Consider the following 18534-nt stretch of genomic DNA (forward strand, 5'->3'; position numbering starts at 1 on the left):
TCTGGTTGAACTGCTTTGTTGTCTTAGATGGCCAAGAATTTACTGTGGCTGTTGTGGGAGTGATTAACCACCTTCAGCCAGTGTCATGGTTGTGTCTTTGTCAGTACAAAAGCTTAACGTTTAGGTTTCCTTAAATAAATAAATCCTCTTCCATGTGAAATGTGTTTTAAAGTATTCTAAATGCTTTATGAAAAATATATGTATCTTTCACAATGCTCTCTGTTAGTGTTCTCTGTAAATATTTTGGCAGTTGGAACAGCGTAACACTGGGGTAATGCAGTCAGATCACAGTAAAAGGATACAGGGTGTACTGGATGGGAAATGACAGGCTGTCAAAAATATATTGTACATCTGTTTGAAATGTACCACTGAAATATTTGTCGTTTTTACTTCATGGCTTTATAAAAGGAATCTTTAGAGGAATTCAGTGAACATTTTTTTTTCTTCACGTATTTTCTGTTCCTTATGTATTGAAGTTTGTTCTATGCACATCAGCTTACTTTTATGATATTTCCTTCTATCCTTTATGATTTGTTTTATTGTAAACTCTGTGGAAGTCTGTGTTTTTATAAATTACATTACATAGTCTCCAGTTTTGGCTGAAGTTAGCTTGGCATGGTCTATATGTAAGCTGTAGGGAGCATCAATTCTGTCACTATTTTTTTAATATTGTTTCTTAGATCTTGAGACAATTCCTTTTGATTTAAATTTAATATTTTTATAATTGTTCTGACTTGTAATGAGTTTCAGCCAAAAGCAGAGTAGAAAAATCTGAGTCCTGATCTTAGCAAGTCTTGCTGCTGCTTTATTTTTAACCACATTTTTTCCAATAAGTGGTCTGCAGCTGTGAAAACATCAGTAAAATTTAATGTCATCATACATTTGGTCAACCATAAATCTTGACGTTTGGACTGTGTGAAATTTCTGAAACATATTTTGTTATTAAAAGGACACTGTCAGAGTCTGTTGTTTAAAATGGTCCTCTGAAAGCTTTCCTTGCATATAGGTTTTATCTCTTGCATTTGACACATCTGCATATTTCCTCTTTTGAAGGTAATTGAAATTAGTATTACTATTTTTATTTCCTCATTTGTTTGACAATAAAAGAAATGTTTATGACTAAAAATAGCAACTATTGATTTTAACTTCCTGTTGTGGGAGGGGACAAGTGGGGCCTTTTTAAAACAAACAGGAACAGGGAATGTGTTTCTTTTTCTGCCTTTAACTATTTATGTAGACAGCTTCAAGATTTTCTGCTGCTACTGAAGCACTTGACAGCTTGATAACAAAATGTGTATAATAATACAAATAACAGCCTGTGTTGCTGGTGTGGTTTGTTTTGGTTTTTTTTCATTCCCATTTTGATTAAAGTTGTAACTGATATACAACACTCTCTCAGGGTACATCTGCACTGCTGTCAGCCGTGTTGCTCAGGCAGAGGTAGCTGAGGCAGCTTTACGTGAACAACTGGAAAGTGCCTTGCTGAGGCAGCAGAGCTCAGTCCAGCCTAATTTTCCCTGGTAGGGTGAGGACAGGAGGATCTTGGGTTCCTCACACTTCAGGTATTTGCTATAATTTAAGAGATTTGGTAAGCTGTTCATTTGTGTGTGTACTTTTGGAAGTCATGTCTTTGCAAAGCGTGGTTGTTGTATTTTCAAACACATGCAATTGTTACCTTCATCTGCTGCAGAGGGCTCATCCCAAACGACAAGCTTAATTTTCTTCAGGAGGTCTGGTGCTCATTTCCATTGCTGTGTTTCAAGGTTTTACCACTCTGGAAAGGCTCTCACCAAAACTGCAGGTAGTGGGGCATTCTTCCTAGGCAGGGATGACTAACTAAGGGTGGGAGTTTGGAGAGTTCTCTCCCACCCTCCTAAACACAGAGGTATTTTTCAATTTGCTGTTTAACTACATCACTCTGCTGATGATATTTTCTACTTCGTGGTGGCTCATGAACATGGGCTGAGAGATTCAAGGAGGATCTTTTTTTTTTTTTTTGTTGTAGAATGTCTGGTTTGGTATCTTGATTTGATGCTGTTGACAAGGGATGCCCAAAGCATTTGGAGTAATGTATTGGACAGCCAGAAGCATATTATACATTCAGAACAGCTAAAAAGCCTTCGAAGGAAAAGAAAACAGTAACAAATAGTTCTCTAGTAGCAGTCTGTATTTAAATAGGCTGAGTCTACTGCTGGGAATGTGTACTGCTAGGATTGGTTTAGGAGTTTTTCTCCTGACACATGAAGATAGTATTACCAGAATTAACTCACCTTGAATTACCTCAATCAGTCACTACAGTTAACAGTAAAATGAACGGTAAATTCTTTGACACCAGTGAATGTGTATAAAAAATAGCTTCTCTTCAGATTTTCAGTTGTGGTTAAAGGCAGCAATCAAAAGACAAAACAGTGTTAAATCAAAATAATTGTAACCTTTTAGTCATGTGTCTGTGGAGGTTCTGCTCAAACAAACTTTCCACAAGCATGAGATTGTTAAATGATTTATGGACTTTCAATACTTTTTTAAATTACGGAAACATTGATAATTTAAAAAATTTAATTTTCTAAATAATGTGCTTTCTCTCCCATAGTTCCTTATTGGTTGTTTGTAACAGTATTTCTTCTTATCTGATACCTGTGCTGGTTGTAGCGAGAGTGGTGCCCCTACCCCATCCTTATCATGAGTAGTAACAAAGAATATAATGCATTGGTGGGAATGTTGCTGCTGAGAATGTTGTTCCAGGCTCTAGGGGATTAAATGGTTCATGGGAAGCTTCCCCTTGCCCTGTAAACTGTTGGGGTTTGATGTGCAGATTGCAGAGCCTTATCTGCAACACGAGTTACAACAGCTTGCCTGTCTCTTCAGTTTAAACTGCAAACTTTAGCTGGTCAAAGAGTGTGTTTCTAGTGCTAGAGGACCTTTATATGTGTAGCAAGAGATTATAGGGGACTGAGTGCAAGGCATGTGGAGTTATTTTTAAATTAATTTTTATAATCATACATAGCTTATATATTGCTGTAATACCACACTACAGACTAAGACTAAAGCAGCAGGTCCTTCTGGCCATTTGTAATGCACAGAATGAGGTGACCCTCAACATCAGGCTGTAAGGTGTGTTGGGCCTGTGGATACCACGTGGGTTAGAAAGCTGCCTGCTTTAGTAAGCCAGGTACATATGGGGGGGGGACAGGAGAAAATTCCTCTTTTCTAGCATGGATGTTGTCTGATACCTGAGGAATTAGTTTGGATAAGATTCTTGGAAGTTGTTTTACAGAATATTCCATCTTTTAGCTACTAACCTGTTCCTTATGATATGAGATTTAAACAGTGGGAGGAGAAAAAAGACTTTTGATGCACCTCTACAGGGTACTGCTGTGATCTTGAATGGTGGAGAAGCATTGTGCAGGTGGTGGAGAATGTTATGGGAAGGTCTTAGTTGTTGTCACACCTGGCTGTAACCACAGAAGGGTTGCTGGAAGATACCTTGATGCGATTAAAAATACTGTGCCTTGAACTTTTTTATGCTTTTCTTTCTGATACAGTGCTAAGTTAATCATTCTATGCTGATAAAGTGAATCTGGGGTGATACTTGTAAAATTTTGCCTTATAAAGTAGACAACATCAGTAAGCTGTTGACTGACTGACCAGTAGTATGTCATTTATATAGCTGTGGTCCTTATAAATACTAAAGCATCCTATGTATTGAACATCCTCAGAGAAAGAGATGGATGGGTATTAATTCAGTTTCCAAAACATCTATATCAGTTATTCTTTTAATTCGGCTCTCATGGCTTCTTAAAAAATCTCATGTTTTACAGGTTTCTAACAGCACTGGTTGCTTCAGAAAAAATTCATATTTTTTCTAGTTATTAAAAAATGTCTTTCAATAATTGTGTAATATTAGCATGTAGAGCTGTTGTTTTTCCCTCACTAGGGCATGTAGCTTCAATTATGTCAATGTTACGGACTGTAGGAGTACTTCTTTTCATGCTGCATGAAATACTACTAATAAAACAAAAGCAAAATAATGTCATGCTCTTAACTATCTGAAGGAAGCCTTCTTTTATTCCACTGCTGTTGTTCTGATGAGACATTGTATCTGAGACTGACTTGTTTACAGTAGGGAAACAATAATTTTTCATATTGAAGTACATGTGTAAGTACTCTAGTACTTAATTAGAGGGGGGGAAAACCTTGTCTGTCCACTGAATGTTCTTTGTTGCTCTCACTGTTTCATCAGTTCAAATGTGGTTTTTCAGCTAGTCCCGTGGCTTTCAGTATGTCTTGCAGTTCAGCAGCAGCAGGGGGAGTAGTGTAGCTTTATTTGGGGGCTCTCCTTGACCAGCACTACAGTGAGTTGATTATTAGCCCAGAGCAGTGCTGGTCAGGCTCAAAATCAGTGCATGTCAGGAAATCTTCTCCTTCGCTCTCCCTAGGTGAGCTGGAAGCAGGATTCTGCAAGCTTTGCCTTGTTGCCCATCTCTAAAGCCCAAGTCCTGCAGATTAGAAGTTTACCTGCTACAAGCAAATAGTGATCAGGTGTTCATGTGGTCAGGCCAGTCAGACTCCCCTCATGAGACTGGAAGGGATTTTGGGACATGCACTGGCTCACCTGTTTGCTCAGAGCAGGGCCAGCACCAAGTGCAGACCAGGACTTTGTCCAGTTTTGCCTTGAAAACCTGCAAGGGTGGAGATTCCTTCACCTTTCTGGCTTACCTGTTCTAATGCTTCATTATTTCCATAGTGAAAGATTTTTCCTAACCCTGTGCCATTGTAGGTCCCTTTCAACTAAAATAGTCCATTCTATGACCGTTGTCCCTTGTTCCCCTGCCATGCACCTCTCTGGAGGTGCCTCATCTCACATTTTATAATGTGCTTTGACACCTCGCTTTGTCACCTACATATTCTATTGAGAAACAGTTTTCATTTTTTTCTACTGTTTTATGTATTTCATAGATTTCTTACTGAAATCTCTGCTCAGATTTTTTTGGTCAGTGACCACACAAAATAAAATATCATCAAATATTCCTGTTTTATGAAAGACCATGTGCTCAGTTTATTATCCCCTGTAACATGTACATCCTCGTATTTCCTATAAGGAACTGCCTTCTGTATTACAAATACACTGAGCTTCCCTGTAACAGTAGTGTCAGATCCTTGTGTGGGTATCATTCCATTGCAGCAAATGTCTTGGGCTTTTTTTTGGCTAGGGGTGGAGTCAGTGCAGAGAGCAAATTTGAAAATGCAATCAAGTACAGGGTAGAGAGCAAATAGCATGGTAATACATGTGTATTCTCATATGTTAAGGAGAAACTAATTTTAAAATTTAATTATTGTGCAATCTAGTATCATGTTGGTCAAATTTAGATTCATGGATTTTTTTGCACCTTTAGATCTCTGTTGTTTTTACTCGCAAGTTAATTTAATCTTGTGCTGCACATACTATGTCACTGTGTTCCCATATGAATTTAAGATAAAAATAGTATTTTCCATGTATCAGCCCAGTTTTTCTCTAGTGAGAATGTGTTAAGGTATTGTGTTACTGCCATGTAGTTATAACTGTCTTACATTTTTGGCATTTGTTGAATTAAGCCCTTGCATACTTCCTCGCTATAAAAATGTTATTTAGGTAAGTTACCGACATAATAAAATAAATATTTTAAAATTATATTCCTATATACATGTTTGTAGGAAGAAGACCAAGATCAGGATGCCATAGGTGAAAAGGCAGAAGACCAAGATCAGGGTGCAGTAGGTGGAAAGGAAGACCAAGATCAAGATGCCATACGTGGAGAGGAAGAAGACCAAGATCAGGGTGCCATAGGTGGGCAGGAAGAGAAAGAGAATAAGCCATTTCTTTCTCTTTCTCAAATTACTGCTTTATTAGAAGAAAATCTGGAAGGAGTTGAAAAGTAAGTAGCAATGACAACAATGCTAGGAGCAGTATAATAATGAAATAAAAATTACAGTCTATTTGTTAGATTTCTTTTGTGATGGTTATTAGTGTTTAATTGTTCACTTAATTCATTAATTTTAATAAGATTCACGAAAGATGGAACAAATACTGCTGATCTCTGTTTTACTGTATTTCCTATATCTCTTCATTTTGCTTTGACTCCTTTTTTTTCCACTTGTATTTCACATTGATGTACTTTCTGAATGTACAACAGCTTTAAATATGCTGTAAATGAATTACTAAGGTGTAAATAAGAACAGGTCAATACTGAGCTTTTTTTTTTTTAATGAGTCACACTTGGTAACTTTTTTGCTAAAACATTTAATATTCTCTACTGTAACATGAGTTACTGAAAAATCAAAAAGGTCTTAAAAGTTCAGAAAGGGATGGAAACCTTAAGAAGGTATTAGTAGGTCCCCATTATGGTGCACTGGGGAAAGAGGAGGCAGCCAAAGACTTTTGATGTAAGCCAATCTTGTCTTTCCTGTAGCAACACTCTCCCTTGTTATTAGTGTTTAATAGCAGCTAAATTTAGGAGACCAGGAGTTTAGCCTAAGACTCTGAGCTTATATTTAAAGATGGAACTTTTCAGAAGTGCTGGAATTATTTAGGGGTGCTTGTGTCTGCTAGCAAATTCTTAGTGCATTGAAAGCCAAAGGGCTGGGCCACTGGTCTAGTTTGGGAAGGAAGGGGTGGAGGGAGATATAAAATCCAAGTTTGTTCCTCTTGATAGGTAACCATTTAACAGAGATTAAAATATTATTCCTGAAATATATTGTGTTCCTCCTATTTGTCACTATTCTGAGGAAAAACAAAGGTCTTTTCTGGAATTCTGTTTGGTTTTTTTTAAAGAAAACTGGAAAGAAAATTTGCTACTGTCAAATAATAATAATACAAAAATTCTTTCCTTTCCTGTTTTCTCTTGCACAATAGGTCTCTTTAAATATAGAGGAGACTGAAGTGTACAACTCACTGGAGACTAAAATGTGCTTAACAACACGATTCATTGTGAAACTTTCTCATTAAGAGTGTAAAGAAAAGCACTGAAAGATCATAGTCTCTTATTCTCAGCTGATCACATATATGTTTACTGTACAAGGGGAATGTAAAGTACATACTGCATCTGACTGAAAAGAGGATAGTTACAGGGTATTTTATGCACTTTAAGCAGTTTAGCAGCAGCATTAAAATTTTGTTCACCACAGTGCATCGTGTCTATTCGCAATAGCAGTTTGAAGGTCTCAGCTAAGGTTAGAAAATCAGAATAGATCCCATTCAGTAGGAGAATTTTGATGGCCTGCATTCCCATCTGTCAGGGAGTTTTATACCACTATCCATCTCCGTACAATTTGAGCACCTTCCTTGAAGAAGGAAAAATCAGTCAGGGTAACTAGGAAATCCAACTACCCCATTACTTCCCAATCATGTACAGACACTGTTGTCAGTGACATGCCTTACAGAATATTTAAAAGATGAGTTCTGGCGTTGTTAGCAGAATCAGAGAAAATCTAAATCCCTGAGAAGCTCTGATTATGAAAACACAGAGTTGGCAGAAGCTTCAGAAAGAGAGGATATGGACTGTTTCAAACGTTGGAAAGTTCAGCTGGCCACGTTCCACTTCTATTTCAGGACACAGTTAAGTGTTTTTAACCGACTTGCATGTGTGCAGCCGTACAAATTTGTCATGGAGAACAAAGGAATACATGTTTTAAACAAAACTGATTGGATTATATGCTTTACTCTGTTAGCTATTGAGGCTTTAATTAAAAAAAGAAACTCATCTTATTTGACAGTGTATCTGTACTGTCTCCGTGAAACCCCTGAAAATCTAATGGTTCCCTATCAGTAGGTCTAGGATTAATGTCCTTCTTAGGAAGGAATGAGAAGGGGGGGAGGTTGGGAGGACTTTGCTTTTTTACAGGGGACTAGAAATTGTGGTCACTGGCACCTGGATCATCAGGTATAGTTAAGAAGCCAGGAATTGCTTTAATGTAAAACTAAACTACCTGAGATATGGCTTAAGTTGTACTGGAAGAACTGAAGAAAGGTCCCAGCCCCAGTCCCCTCTCTTCTTGTGGAAAAATGTGTGCAGTTATTATAAAAGACATAACTAATTCTGTGTTTGGATAGAGTAGACATAAATGTGTCAGCAACACATGTGGCCTCCTACATGGGAGCATATTTTTTCATAAATTTTGCATGTTAAAGTAACTGGAAAAATTTTCATCATGTGCCAGTAAAATAGGATGAGGCTCTTTTGACCTCATGTCTTGACCATTATGAAAGTACAATTTAATTTCTAAATATTTTAACTACTTTTGGTATGTATATATTATAATATTTGCATTAATTTTCAAATGTAATTTTTCTTCAGAGGAAAACTAATCTTGAAATGGAAACCTTGAAACAAAAACATGATCTTATTATTACTGTAAAACTATCTCAAACTGAAAGAATGGTAGTAGAAAGTAGAGACTAATTGTTTCATTTCATCCCACAAACAACTTCCTGATGAAAGAGATTTTTCTCTGAGATTTTCAGTGTATTTCTCTTCAGTTTTGTATTGCTATTATTCTTGTTCTTTCATTAGTCATATCATAACATTTAAATAGTGTCTGCTGAAACCTGTAGGTCGTTGTTTTTTGCAGCAGATATGCCCTCTGATCATAAATGTTTGTATCTAGAAATTGATGTACCTAAGTTCAAGAAATGATGTATGCTATAAATAATAATGGCCAGTCTTTGCGAACGAAGATTTGGGAAAGGTCTTTACCCTTCGAGCCTGCGCAGTGGATTTTTTAGGTGAGACACAGTGTGTGCTGAACTGAGCCCACCCTTTAATCCTGAGGTTCATCTGCTGGGGCTGAGCCAGCTCGGACAGTGGCAGTGAGGTCCTCAGGACGTAGGTTTGTTTAGAGTGACCTTCTCTTAGATGGATGGCCTTACAGGGCTGACGGGCTCCATCTGCCCGGGGGAGTTTCCCTGACTGGGAATCGAACCTGGGCCGCAGCGGTGAGAGTGCTGCATCCTAACCACCAGACCACCAGGGGTCCCCCAATGTATGCTATGTACATATAAATAATATAGTAAATAATAATAACAAATATTATGGATACAATTGCAAGCAGACTAAGTTAATCTTTGGCACCTATGTTTTTTAATTTCATTATGTTGCTTTTTTTTTTTTTTTAGAATGTTGGAAGAATTTCTGAATTTTACACAATTAAAGACATCTTGGAGAAAAGCTGTTTTAATAGATTATTACAGTGTGGGATTTTTGTGGGCTAAAGAAATGAACTTCAGTCTTACACAGCTCTCAGAATTCATGGAACTATTAAATTTCATCTTGGAGAACATCAGTGGTAAGTATAATTAAGAACTGTAAAATAAATATCTGAAATGGAAGGCAAGAATGTTTTCCAGTCATTGTAATAAAGCTATATTTAATTACAAGTAATTGTAAAATTATTTATTTTCCTCCTGAATGTTGGCATGCTAGACCTTGTGCCTGAAAATAATACTTATTGGCAGATGTTAAAACTTTCATTAGAGAAAACTGTAGTCTTTTGAGCAGAATATCCCTCATTCTTTGTTTGTACAGTATGTGGTACAAATGGGCCAGGTCCTGAAGAGACCTTTTCTTTGCTAAGGTAAAATAAATAATAATTACAGTAGCGTGAGAGCAAGGAGCTCCTAAATTCCAATTCCAGCTGTCTCAGTGACTGACTCACTGTAGCCTTGGGCACATTTCTCTGCTGTTTGAGATATTCAGTCCATCCTGTAGCATTACAGTGGGTGAATTACATTTATTTTATCCTTGGAGGTCAACTCGCAGGCAGCTTTCTATATGGCAAATGCTGCACTTCTGGCACAGAACGTGTGTTAACTAAGAGTGGTGAGGAAGTAAACTGGCATCGCTGCGGAGGATGAAAAATGACAATGAAGGGGCTGGAACTCCTGTGGCTATGAGGAAATTTGCAACCAGGCTTGTAGCTTGGGTCTAGTGGGAATGAGAGAACTTGAAAAAAATGGTAGCAGTGTCCTCTAAAACCTTCTTTTTCAGAGATCCTAATGCTTGCTTAACATTCACTTTGAAGGTGATTATGTTGAGAAAAGCCCATCCCAGAGGAAGAATGAAAGGACTCAGCAGTTCCATTCAAAGAGAAGGCAAATATTTAAAATCAAGCTCATAACACTTATTATACTCTTTCATTGTAATTTAGTTCAAGGGCCTTTCTGACTTGGAATTTTGACAGAACATGTACGTGCTTTATGATAATTGGAATTCCAGTTGTCCTTCCTGTCTACAATGAGAAAGTATCTTAACATATGCTAACTATATTACTGTAACAATGGGGAAGAATGGAAACCTGTCAGAAATTAGTTTTATGAGGCTGTGTAATGCATGTGTATGCGACAGGCTGGTAGCACAACCAATTATTAAAGCTGACTGATGTTTTTCAGGAATGTGATCTTAGCTGCATAAAGCTTTGCCAAACTTTAACTCTTTAAGATGAAATTTTCCATGGCATTGTCTGCCTCGGATTAGTTTTTATACATAAAATTGCAACCGATCCTGTTCAATGGGCTTGCAGACAGAGGCTGTGGGGAAAAAAAAGTATTTTGTGTCTTTTTTTTTTTTTTTAACGGCTCTAATACCCCTGTGCTTTGAGGTAAAGACATAAGTTTTGGCAAGCAAAGGTTGTGAATTTGCTTTTTGCTATTCCTGTGAAAATCCATTTGGATTTGGCTAAAATACATGGGGTTTAGGGAAAGAAAATGCAGTTTTTAAGTGCTTACAGGAGTGTTATATTTTCTTCACAGCTAAGTTCCCCGAATAATCCATTTTATAAAATACACTGTAGTCCAGGGCTGAGATGAATTTTCTTGTATTTACTGTTCTCAACTGGTGCAAGTTTCAAGACCAAACATTTCAATTAAGAGCAAAACTCTAATGTCTTCTATATTAATGACCCTTTACTTTCCCTTCCCTGCACTGGAAACAAGCAGCCTGGAGAATTAAACTGATTTGTCCCTAATAGCAAGACTGGCATGGAGCAGGAGGAATGGATTTAGAGGAAGGTAGTGGAAGTGCATTTAAGGCTGGTAAAGGAGAAAGGAAAACTGGAGGCTTTGGTAGATTGGGAGCCAGAATGAGTTACACGATTTGATTCCTCTTCCGTACATTGAGAGTAGAGTGCTCCTTACCTCACAGACGTACTGTGAGAGTCTTCCAGAGGGAGGTAGTTGGGGTTGAAAATCAGGTATGCAGAGGAAAGAGAAAATTTGGATGAGCTGGCAACAGATTTGGGTCTGGGTGATCCTGTTCTGTAGCTTTACTTCCCTACAAAGGGCAGTATTTCTGGTTCTATTGCTCCTCCTTGTTTCCTATGGCTTCTATTTCCTCCACATTCTCTGCATTTCTTTCTTGTCCCTTCCATTATGGTTATTTATATTGTGCTGCTTCTCTTACTGAAAACCGAGGTGAAGTTTTCAGGCCTTTGATTACTGTACCACTAAAGGGCAAAACTATAAAGAACAAAAGTCTTGTAAGTCTTCTAATTTGTTTTCTGTACAAAGAACCAAGGAGTGTATCAGTAGAGACTTAAAACAGTAATGAAAATAAATCTATTTAACCACTGGTGGATATTTCCCCATTTTTTGCTGTAGATTTTTTAGATAAAAAACGAAAAAATAAATTTTGTTCGAAGTTTTGTTTTTTAAACTCCCTGTGGTTTTAGTGATGGCAGACACTGTGTGCAAATCAGAAAGATGAATCCTTTCTTTTTATATGTTCAGCAGACACTGATATATTTCAGATTTTCCTCTTTGTCGAGACAGTTATCAAACAGAACTTAAATTCTAATTCAAAACTGCTTTGGTATTTAGTTTTGATTTCCAGGGTAAAAAAGTAAAGTAAGTATCTGTTCTGGAGAGGTGCAAAAATATCTTAAGTTTGATGATACATGGAGGGTATTATGCATATTCATGTTTAATTATGACTGTAAGCACTTAAGAAAAAAGTGGTTGCACTTTTTAATATTTGTTTCTGTATTAATGGGTTATGTTTTAAGGGGCATGGTCAGAAGAATAATATTTTACAATACATAAACAGTAGTAAATTTATTTTAAAGATAAAACGTACCCTGCACCTCAAATTTTCGTATCATTCTGCCTGTGGTTATCTCTGTATAGGTAAGAGGCCAAGCTGTACTGTCTTGAACACCCATTATTATGATCCTTCTGTTATGAAGGAAAGTTGGTGATTTTGTGATGGAATTTTAATGGACACACTGTTGATGAGAATAATGGCAACAGAGAGAGGTGTTTGACTGCTGTTGCTTTTTAAGTTGTCACATCTCATAACTAAAACTTCAAGAAGTCTTATAATTAAAATGGGCCAAAAAATCCCACCCCACCCTGTCATATTCATACATAGATTTTATTCTTTGGGATTACTTTGCAGACAAACATATGACCTTAGGAGATAATTTAAAAGAACTGGAAAGAGCAATGGCTAAAATAGGAGAAACTGATTCAGAACAAGGAGGTGACTTGAATTTCTTCAGCATTGAGCAAGGCAAAGCAATCATTGATTACTTCATTAACAGGTATTTATTTCTACAGAATCTGTTATTTCTTATTTAAGTAATATAACATAGTGGGGAAATTACTGATAAAATTATTGTTGATATTATTAAATATCAAATCATGAAATAATTCACATATTAAAAATTATTATTAAATTGCTGTTATTTAACTGGATATGTTCCTACTGTGCCAACATACTGCACAGATCAAACCTCAAACCATTAAAAAGAAGAGAGAATATGCAAGTAGCAGTAAAGATGTAACCTCAGATGTCAAAGCCCAGAAAATAAATTTAGACTGGAAGTTTATCAAACTGTAAGATTCTGCTGAAAATATTCCTTCTGGGTTTTGTTTTGAGTAATAAAAGGAAACCATTAAAATGGTATATAGAGAATATTCTTGGTTTGTTTTTAAAGCATGCTACTTTTAAATTCTATCTGAATAGAATTTTAGGTCTTGTCTATAACTCTAGAGTATTTGTCTGGCCTTGGCAGCTGTAGTGGACTTCTTAAGTGATTTGAAGTTTTTTACTTTACAGAAGTAAAACTTAAGGCTACAATCATATGAGTCATAAAAATGTTGCATTTCAAAATCAGCAAAAGTTTAGTATCTCCATGAAAATGTTTCATGACAGAGACACAGAAAGAGATGCTAACAGCAGTAATTCAGTTGTTTATCTGAGAAGAATACTAAGAGTCTGATAGCACCTCTCTATGTAAAGTTTTTACTATATAGTAACGTGTACAGATGAATCTCCACTGAGATTCCACGTTTAAGTCAGTGACTATGTTCACACACCACTGTTTCCAGTATATGATGGAGAGAGTGGTTCTCCAGCTCTTTTATCACCCATGAATGTCAGGGGGCAAGGACAAGAAAATAAGGATGTTGCTCTTGTAATATGTGCTCATACCTGTCCTGCATCTGTAGCCCTTCAGCCCATTTTTTTACCTGAATGGTGGTTAGGGGGGGATTTGTGGCAGATGGCATAAAAACTGAGTAAGATATAACTCATCCATACATAGATTTGTTGGGAATTTTCAGACCGTTCTTTTGCTAGGAAAAGTTTAACATGTCAAAGAGGGGTTTTTTTAGAGTGTTTTCCTGAATGCAGAAAAGTATTTCCTCTTGAAGACAGGCAAAAATATTAGGATAGTTGTGAGCCTTTCAGTTTATAGTACTCGGATTCAGACAGGAGATTTAAACCCATCACAGGCGATTTGTCTTACAATTGGCTATAAAGTTTGTCTCTTTCTCCTGCTCTCTGATTTTTTTCTTTTGCTTCTTTTTCATGGAAAATACGAAAAAACTTCAGGTTCTTCCCTTATGAAATGGGAACATCTCTTTAAATCTCAAATTTCTGTAGTCAAGGCAAAACCATGTCCTGCCAAGTACTAGCCCTAAACTAAAAGGAAACTTGGCATTTGAGATGCCTCAACTCAACTTCTTTTACTTCTCCCTTCCTGTCTGTGTCTTTTGTGTATTTATATGGAACAAATGTTCTCTCCAAATAGCATGTCTATAGCTGTTTTGTAAATTATCCATTGAGAGATATCTTGTCCATGAAGTAATTCCTTCACAGTCACAAGAATTTCATCCGAGAGATTAGGTGCTCCATCCTTCTACCACCAAAGTATTAACTGGGCAGGAATACAATCAAGCCACAAGATTTTTGCAGCAGAATGGTATTTTGGCTGCCAGATTTGTGTTTGTATGTTCAAACCGCTCACTTTATTACAAATGTGTGCTGTTGCAAGGTCATGGATATACACACATACACTGAAATGTGTTGTGTATGTCCAGTTTATGCTCTCCATTATTTCAGTCATTGGAATATTTTTTCCCAAATAGGAATGGAATCAGCAAACTTACATGGGTGTACTTTGAACTTTGTGAACTGAAAAGTAGGTTGACTGAGTTTTATTACAATTCAAATTAATGTATCATTTCAACATTTTTTCTTGTTTTATTTTAAATGATAGGCCTATAGCTTTTTTTTTCCATTCAAGACACTATGACATGTTGTAGTTCAGATCACATTTTTACAGATGAGTTCTAAACCCGTGAGATTTATAATGGAAACAGAGACAAATGCTTAACTACATTGGCACAAACTGTGCAGCAACTATAATGACACCTTCAGGTTTGGTGGAAGGTGACAGTTATCATCTTTTTATCTTGTCTCCTTGGGCAAACACACATCAACATAGCTCTTGACATTTTCTTTCAGGAAGCAGTGGAGCTGGGGAAATATGTCATTGTTAATCACCTTCAGATTCTCGTATGACATCATAAAAGGGTCTATTCTTAATCTTACTTACACAAGCAAAATTTTTTTTATGTAATTGCTAAAAACACTGGTATGGAATTTTTTAATTGTTTGTAACAGATAGAAACAAAAAAACATTTTCTATTATATTGTTAAAAGAAAGAAAACTACAGTATTTTTTCAAAACAAACACTGATGTATAATTTACATGATTTGATGTAAAGAGTGTTAGATGGAGGAATTCTTTCCTTGATACAGGATTAAGGGTGCCAGGTTGAACAGAGTTCTGTTTAAAAATAAAGACATAAAATTCAGAAATGCCAAATATAATTACTTGTATTTTGGGGGGATATTATAAATTATTTGTACCTGTAACATAATCTATTAAGAATATCATAATACATTTGGAGGGGAAGGGGAAAAGACCTGATTTTTAGGTGCTGTAAATCTGACTCATTTCCAAACCACTGGAATAAGTAAAAGAAAAAAGTCTGAAAAGCTATTTTCTGTCAGTGCAGTTGGAGAGATGTATGTCATATTTCTTGTGTGTCTGTGATGTTCATAAAATATTTTGTTGTCTTTTTTTCAAATAGTCCCTGTTAAAATTTTGCCAAATAATAGCTGTGTACGTGAGGGGACATGTATTTCCGTAAATTGGTGTGAGTCATTTCCAGGTTAAGTCCTGAAGACTGTTTAAACATAATTTCTATATCCACTGAAACATGTCAAGAATTCTTTGGTGAAGTGCTGCAATAAAAAGGTACTGCAAATGAAATGGCAAATATTGTAATAACTTAATTAATTGCCTGTGTGTTTTGGGTTTGGGAAGGGAGCCTGTAGCTGACGGTAGCCAAACTTCTTATGCAGGCCTTGCAGGTACCAAGGCAAGAGGCATTGCTGACCCACTGATAGCTCTCTTAAGAGAAGAACCTGTGTCCTGTCCCTAGCCAGAAAGCACAGGAACCACTTAACAGATGTTCCCTGCAAATATTGCTGTAGTTTTCATGGATACATCAGGCAGGAGTGTGATAAATTCTTGGAATCGTCCTTCAGCCTGAACTTGCTATGAAATCATAGAGCTATGTTTTAAATTGTATGCCAAAATGATGTGACAGAAGCCAGAAGTTCTCTATCATGATTTTAAGAGGAGAAGTAATTGTAACAGATGGACTGTGACAAACAAAACCTTTGATTAAACAAAATGCCATATCATTGATCATTAGAAAAGGAAACAAGGAAAATTATTTAAAACACGTGAAAAGGAAAGCCATACATGTTTTAAGGAAGATAAATACTTTGGACCATTGAGAAAGTCTATTTAAAGTTACTTCTGTTGTAATACACAAAACTGCTGTGTGTCAATCTAGTTTTTTAGTTTGTCTTTGAGGAAATAGTAAGCTGATTTTGCAAGGTGACCTTGAGAGAATAAATTATTCCATTCTTTATTGTTTTGGTGTTCTAAGATCAAACTTGCTCCCTGGACTGGCAGCCCATCCCAGAATCTGAAAGTTGATTTGGCTTTGTTTCCCTCTTGTCTGCTGTTGCTGATATTAAAGGCATAAGTATCCTGGTGAGAAGTGTTTCAGGAATTACTTTTTTCAGAATAGAACTTTGTCTTCTTAGAGTTCAATTCTGTAAGGACTAAGTGGATGTATTTTTAAGTATCATACTGCATTTTCTACAGCCATGTGATAGTATATTCTGCAAACTAAATATGCGGTGTGTTGTACCTGAAGTTAAACAACGGTTTCTTTTTAGAATTTAGAGTATTACCATGCTGGAGGGTAACCCTTAGTTTAACAAAATTTGTAATATTTTTTTCTTTCCAAAGATTTACAACTGTAATAGTCCGTATTCTCTTGTTTTTCAGCTTATTTAAATACTATAGAGTGTATGAGTTCCTCTTCCAGCATCCTAGAGGACTTGAGTTAAGTGATGAGGTGAGTCATTTATATAGATGGAACCCATTATGCAGAGTTACTTAATGAGTGCAGCCTGGCATATGTTTTATATTGCTCAAAGCAACTTCACGTCAACATTACTACGTTATTAACGTAAAATGGCTGATTAAAGAACACAAGTTAGATGTTTTGATCCTCGTATTCAAGATTAATTTTGGATTTCAAAAAGGTGTAAATGCACTGCTTGGTTAAGCTGTTAGTTGTGTTAAATCAGGAACACTTTTGTGTATGTATTTATAAGTTGATGCATGTAATTTGAATTAGCAACACATGAGTCTGGTTCTATTTTAAAACCAGCAATCAAAATCAGAAAAGGTTGTGTACCAAGCCCAGTCTGACCACAACCCTAATATTTATGTATGCATGTGTATGTACAGAGTTTGGTTTCTGCTGTAGCCACAACAGTTAATTATACTGGCTGTAAAGAAACAAGCGAGCTAGAAATTGAGCATTTTGAAAGCATTCAGTTAATAGCAGTGAGGTGGTTTGACTGTAAACTTTGTCATGTATTCTGACTTGCATGTGAAAAAATACATAGGAAAATGTGTTGAAGCAGGATGTGACCTTTAATCAAATAGACAGATTCAATTAATCAAATAAACCTTTCTTTAGCCTCTCTGTGCCTTTTGAGGATATATGTTACAATACATTGAAAAAGATTTACATTTTAAATTTGTATTAGGAGACAACCGATTGCTCAGAGAGGCACAGTAGTGAAATTTTTTTGATGGCACTTATCTTTTAGCTTATCAGTACGCAGTGAAGTTAAAATTAATGCACTGAAAAATTTTTTTTATGCTTTGAGCTGGTGGTTGGACTCCATAAATGATGTGGGATAATTTCTTTCTGTGTTGCTTTTAAATAGCCATATTATAAAAAAGGACTTTTCTTGACGTGGATTTGGAAATTTTTCTTATGATTTCTAAGGTGGGCTAAAATTCCAACTATGATGCAATCGGTGACTAAACTGTCAATACACAGGTGGAGCAGGATTTAAGAATTACTATATTAGAGTGGGTGTTTTATATAGCTAATCAGATCAATGGGTGGTTAGCACTTCCTAACTGGTAAAATTGATTTTAATGAAGCTTTGATTAAGTAATTCTTGTGTAAATTTGGGTAATGTATCGTATCAGTTTTAAACTAGTGTAAAAGAAACATCTCTGTGTTTTCTTAAAACCCATTTGTGGTGGGTGAGATCAGCACGGGCTGTCCCAGCCACGGAAGGGTGGTTGCCCTGCACAGGTGTTGGGGAGCACCACCTCTGCTGAGGGTATCACCTCCTCCAGGGAATGACAGAAATGGATTGCTGGGAATGACTTGGGTGAGGATCCATCAAAGCAACAAGTGCCATCTACAGTTATAACTGTCACAAAAACCTGCAGACAGTTTTTAGCCATAACTCCTTTATGGCCATTTCTTACCTATGGCAGCACTTCGGTTTAATCCATTTTGTATTGAGTTACATGGCAGAGAGCTTTTAATTTGTCCAACCACACTCCAACACCCAAGAAAATCAATAGTTATATTCTGCTAGAGTCTATTTTGATAGGGTGATGCATTGTTCTTCAATAAGTAACAGTTTAAGGCATTGAAGCTGCACATACAAATTTATGGCGTTATTTGTGCTTGCTTTATGTGTTAAAGTGTGATGAGAGGTGAATTCAGCATAGAATTCAAGCTCTTTTGCTACAACTTTGTTATATTTAGAAATGCTTATGCATAAAGGAGAGCATAACTTCTGTATTTCCAGTCCC

At 36.4% G+C, this 18534-nt stretch overlaps 1 protein-coding gene across 4 annotated transcripts in view; it reads left to right on the forward strand.

The window, feature by feature from the left end:
* The window catches only part of CABCOCO1 (ciliary associated calcium binding coiled-coil 1), a 228659-nt gene that overhangs the window by 178159 nt on the left and 31966 nt on the right, over positions 1-18534 (forward strand). For all 4 annotated transcript variants that reach the window (XM_051800230.1, XM_051800227.1, XM_051800228.1 and 1 more), the window contains 4 exons: positions 5692-5912; positions 9149-9318; positions 12423-12567; positions 16687-16756. In XM_051800230.1, coding sequence (XP_051656190.1) covers positions 5692-5912; positions 9149-9318; positions 12423-12567; positions 16687-16756 — 606 coding nt within the window. The remainder of the gene's footprint in view (positions 1-5691; positions 5913-9148; positions 9319-12422; positions 12568-16686; positions 16757-18534) is intronic.

Source organism: Manacus candei, unplaced genomic scaffold, assembly GCF_025592945.1.
Source record: "Manacus candei isolate 608988 ecotype Guabito, Panama unplaced genomic scaffold, ASM2559294v1 h1tg000050l, whole genome shotgun sequence".
Taxonomy (NCBI): domain Eukaryota; kingdom Metazoa; phylum Chordata; class Aves; order Passeriformes; family Pipridae; genus Manacus; species Manacus candei.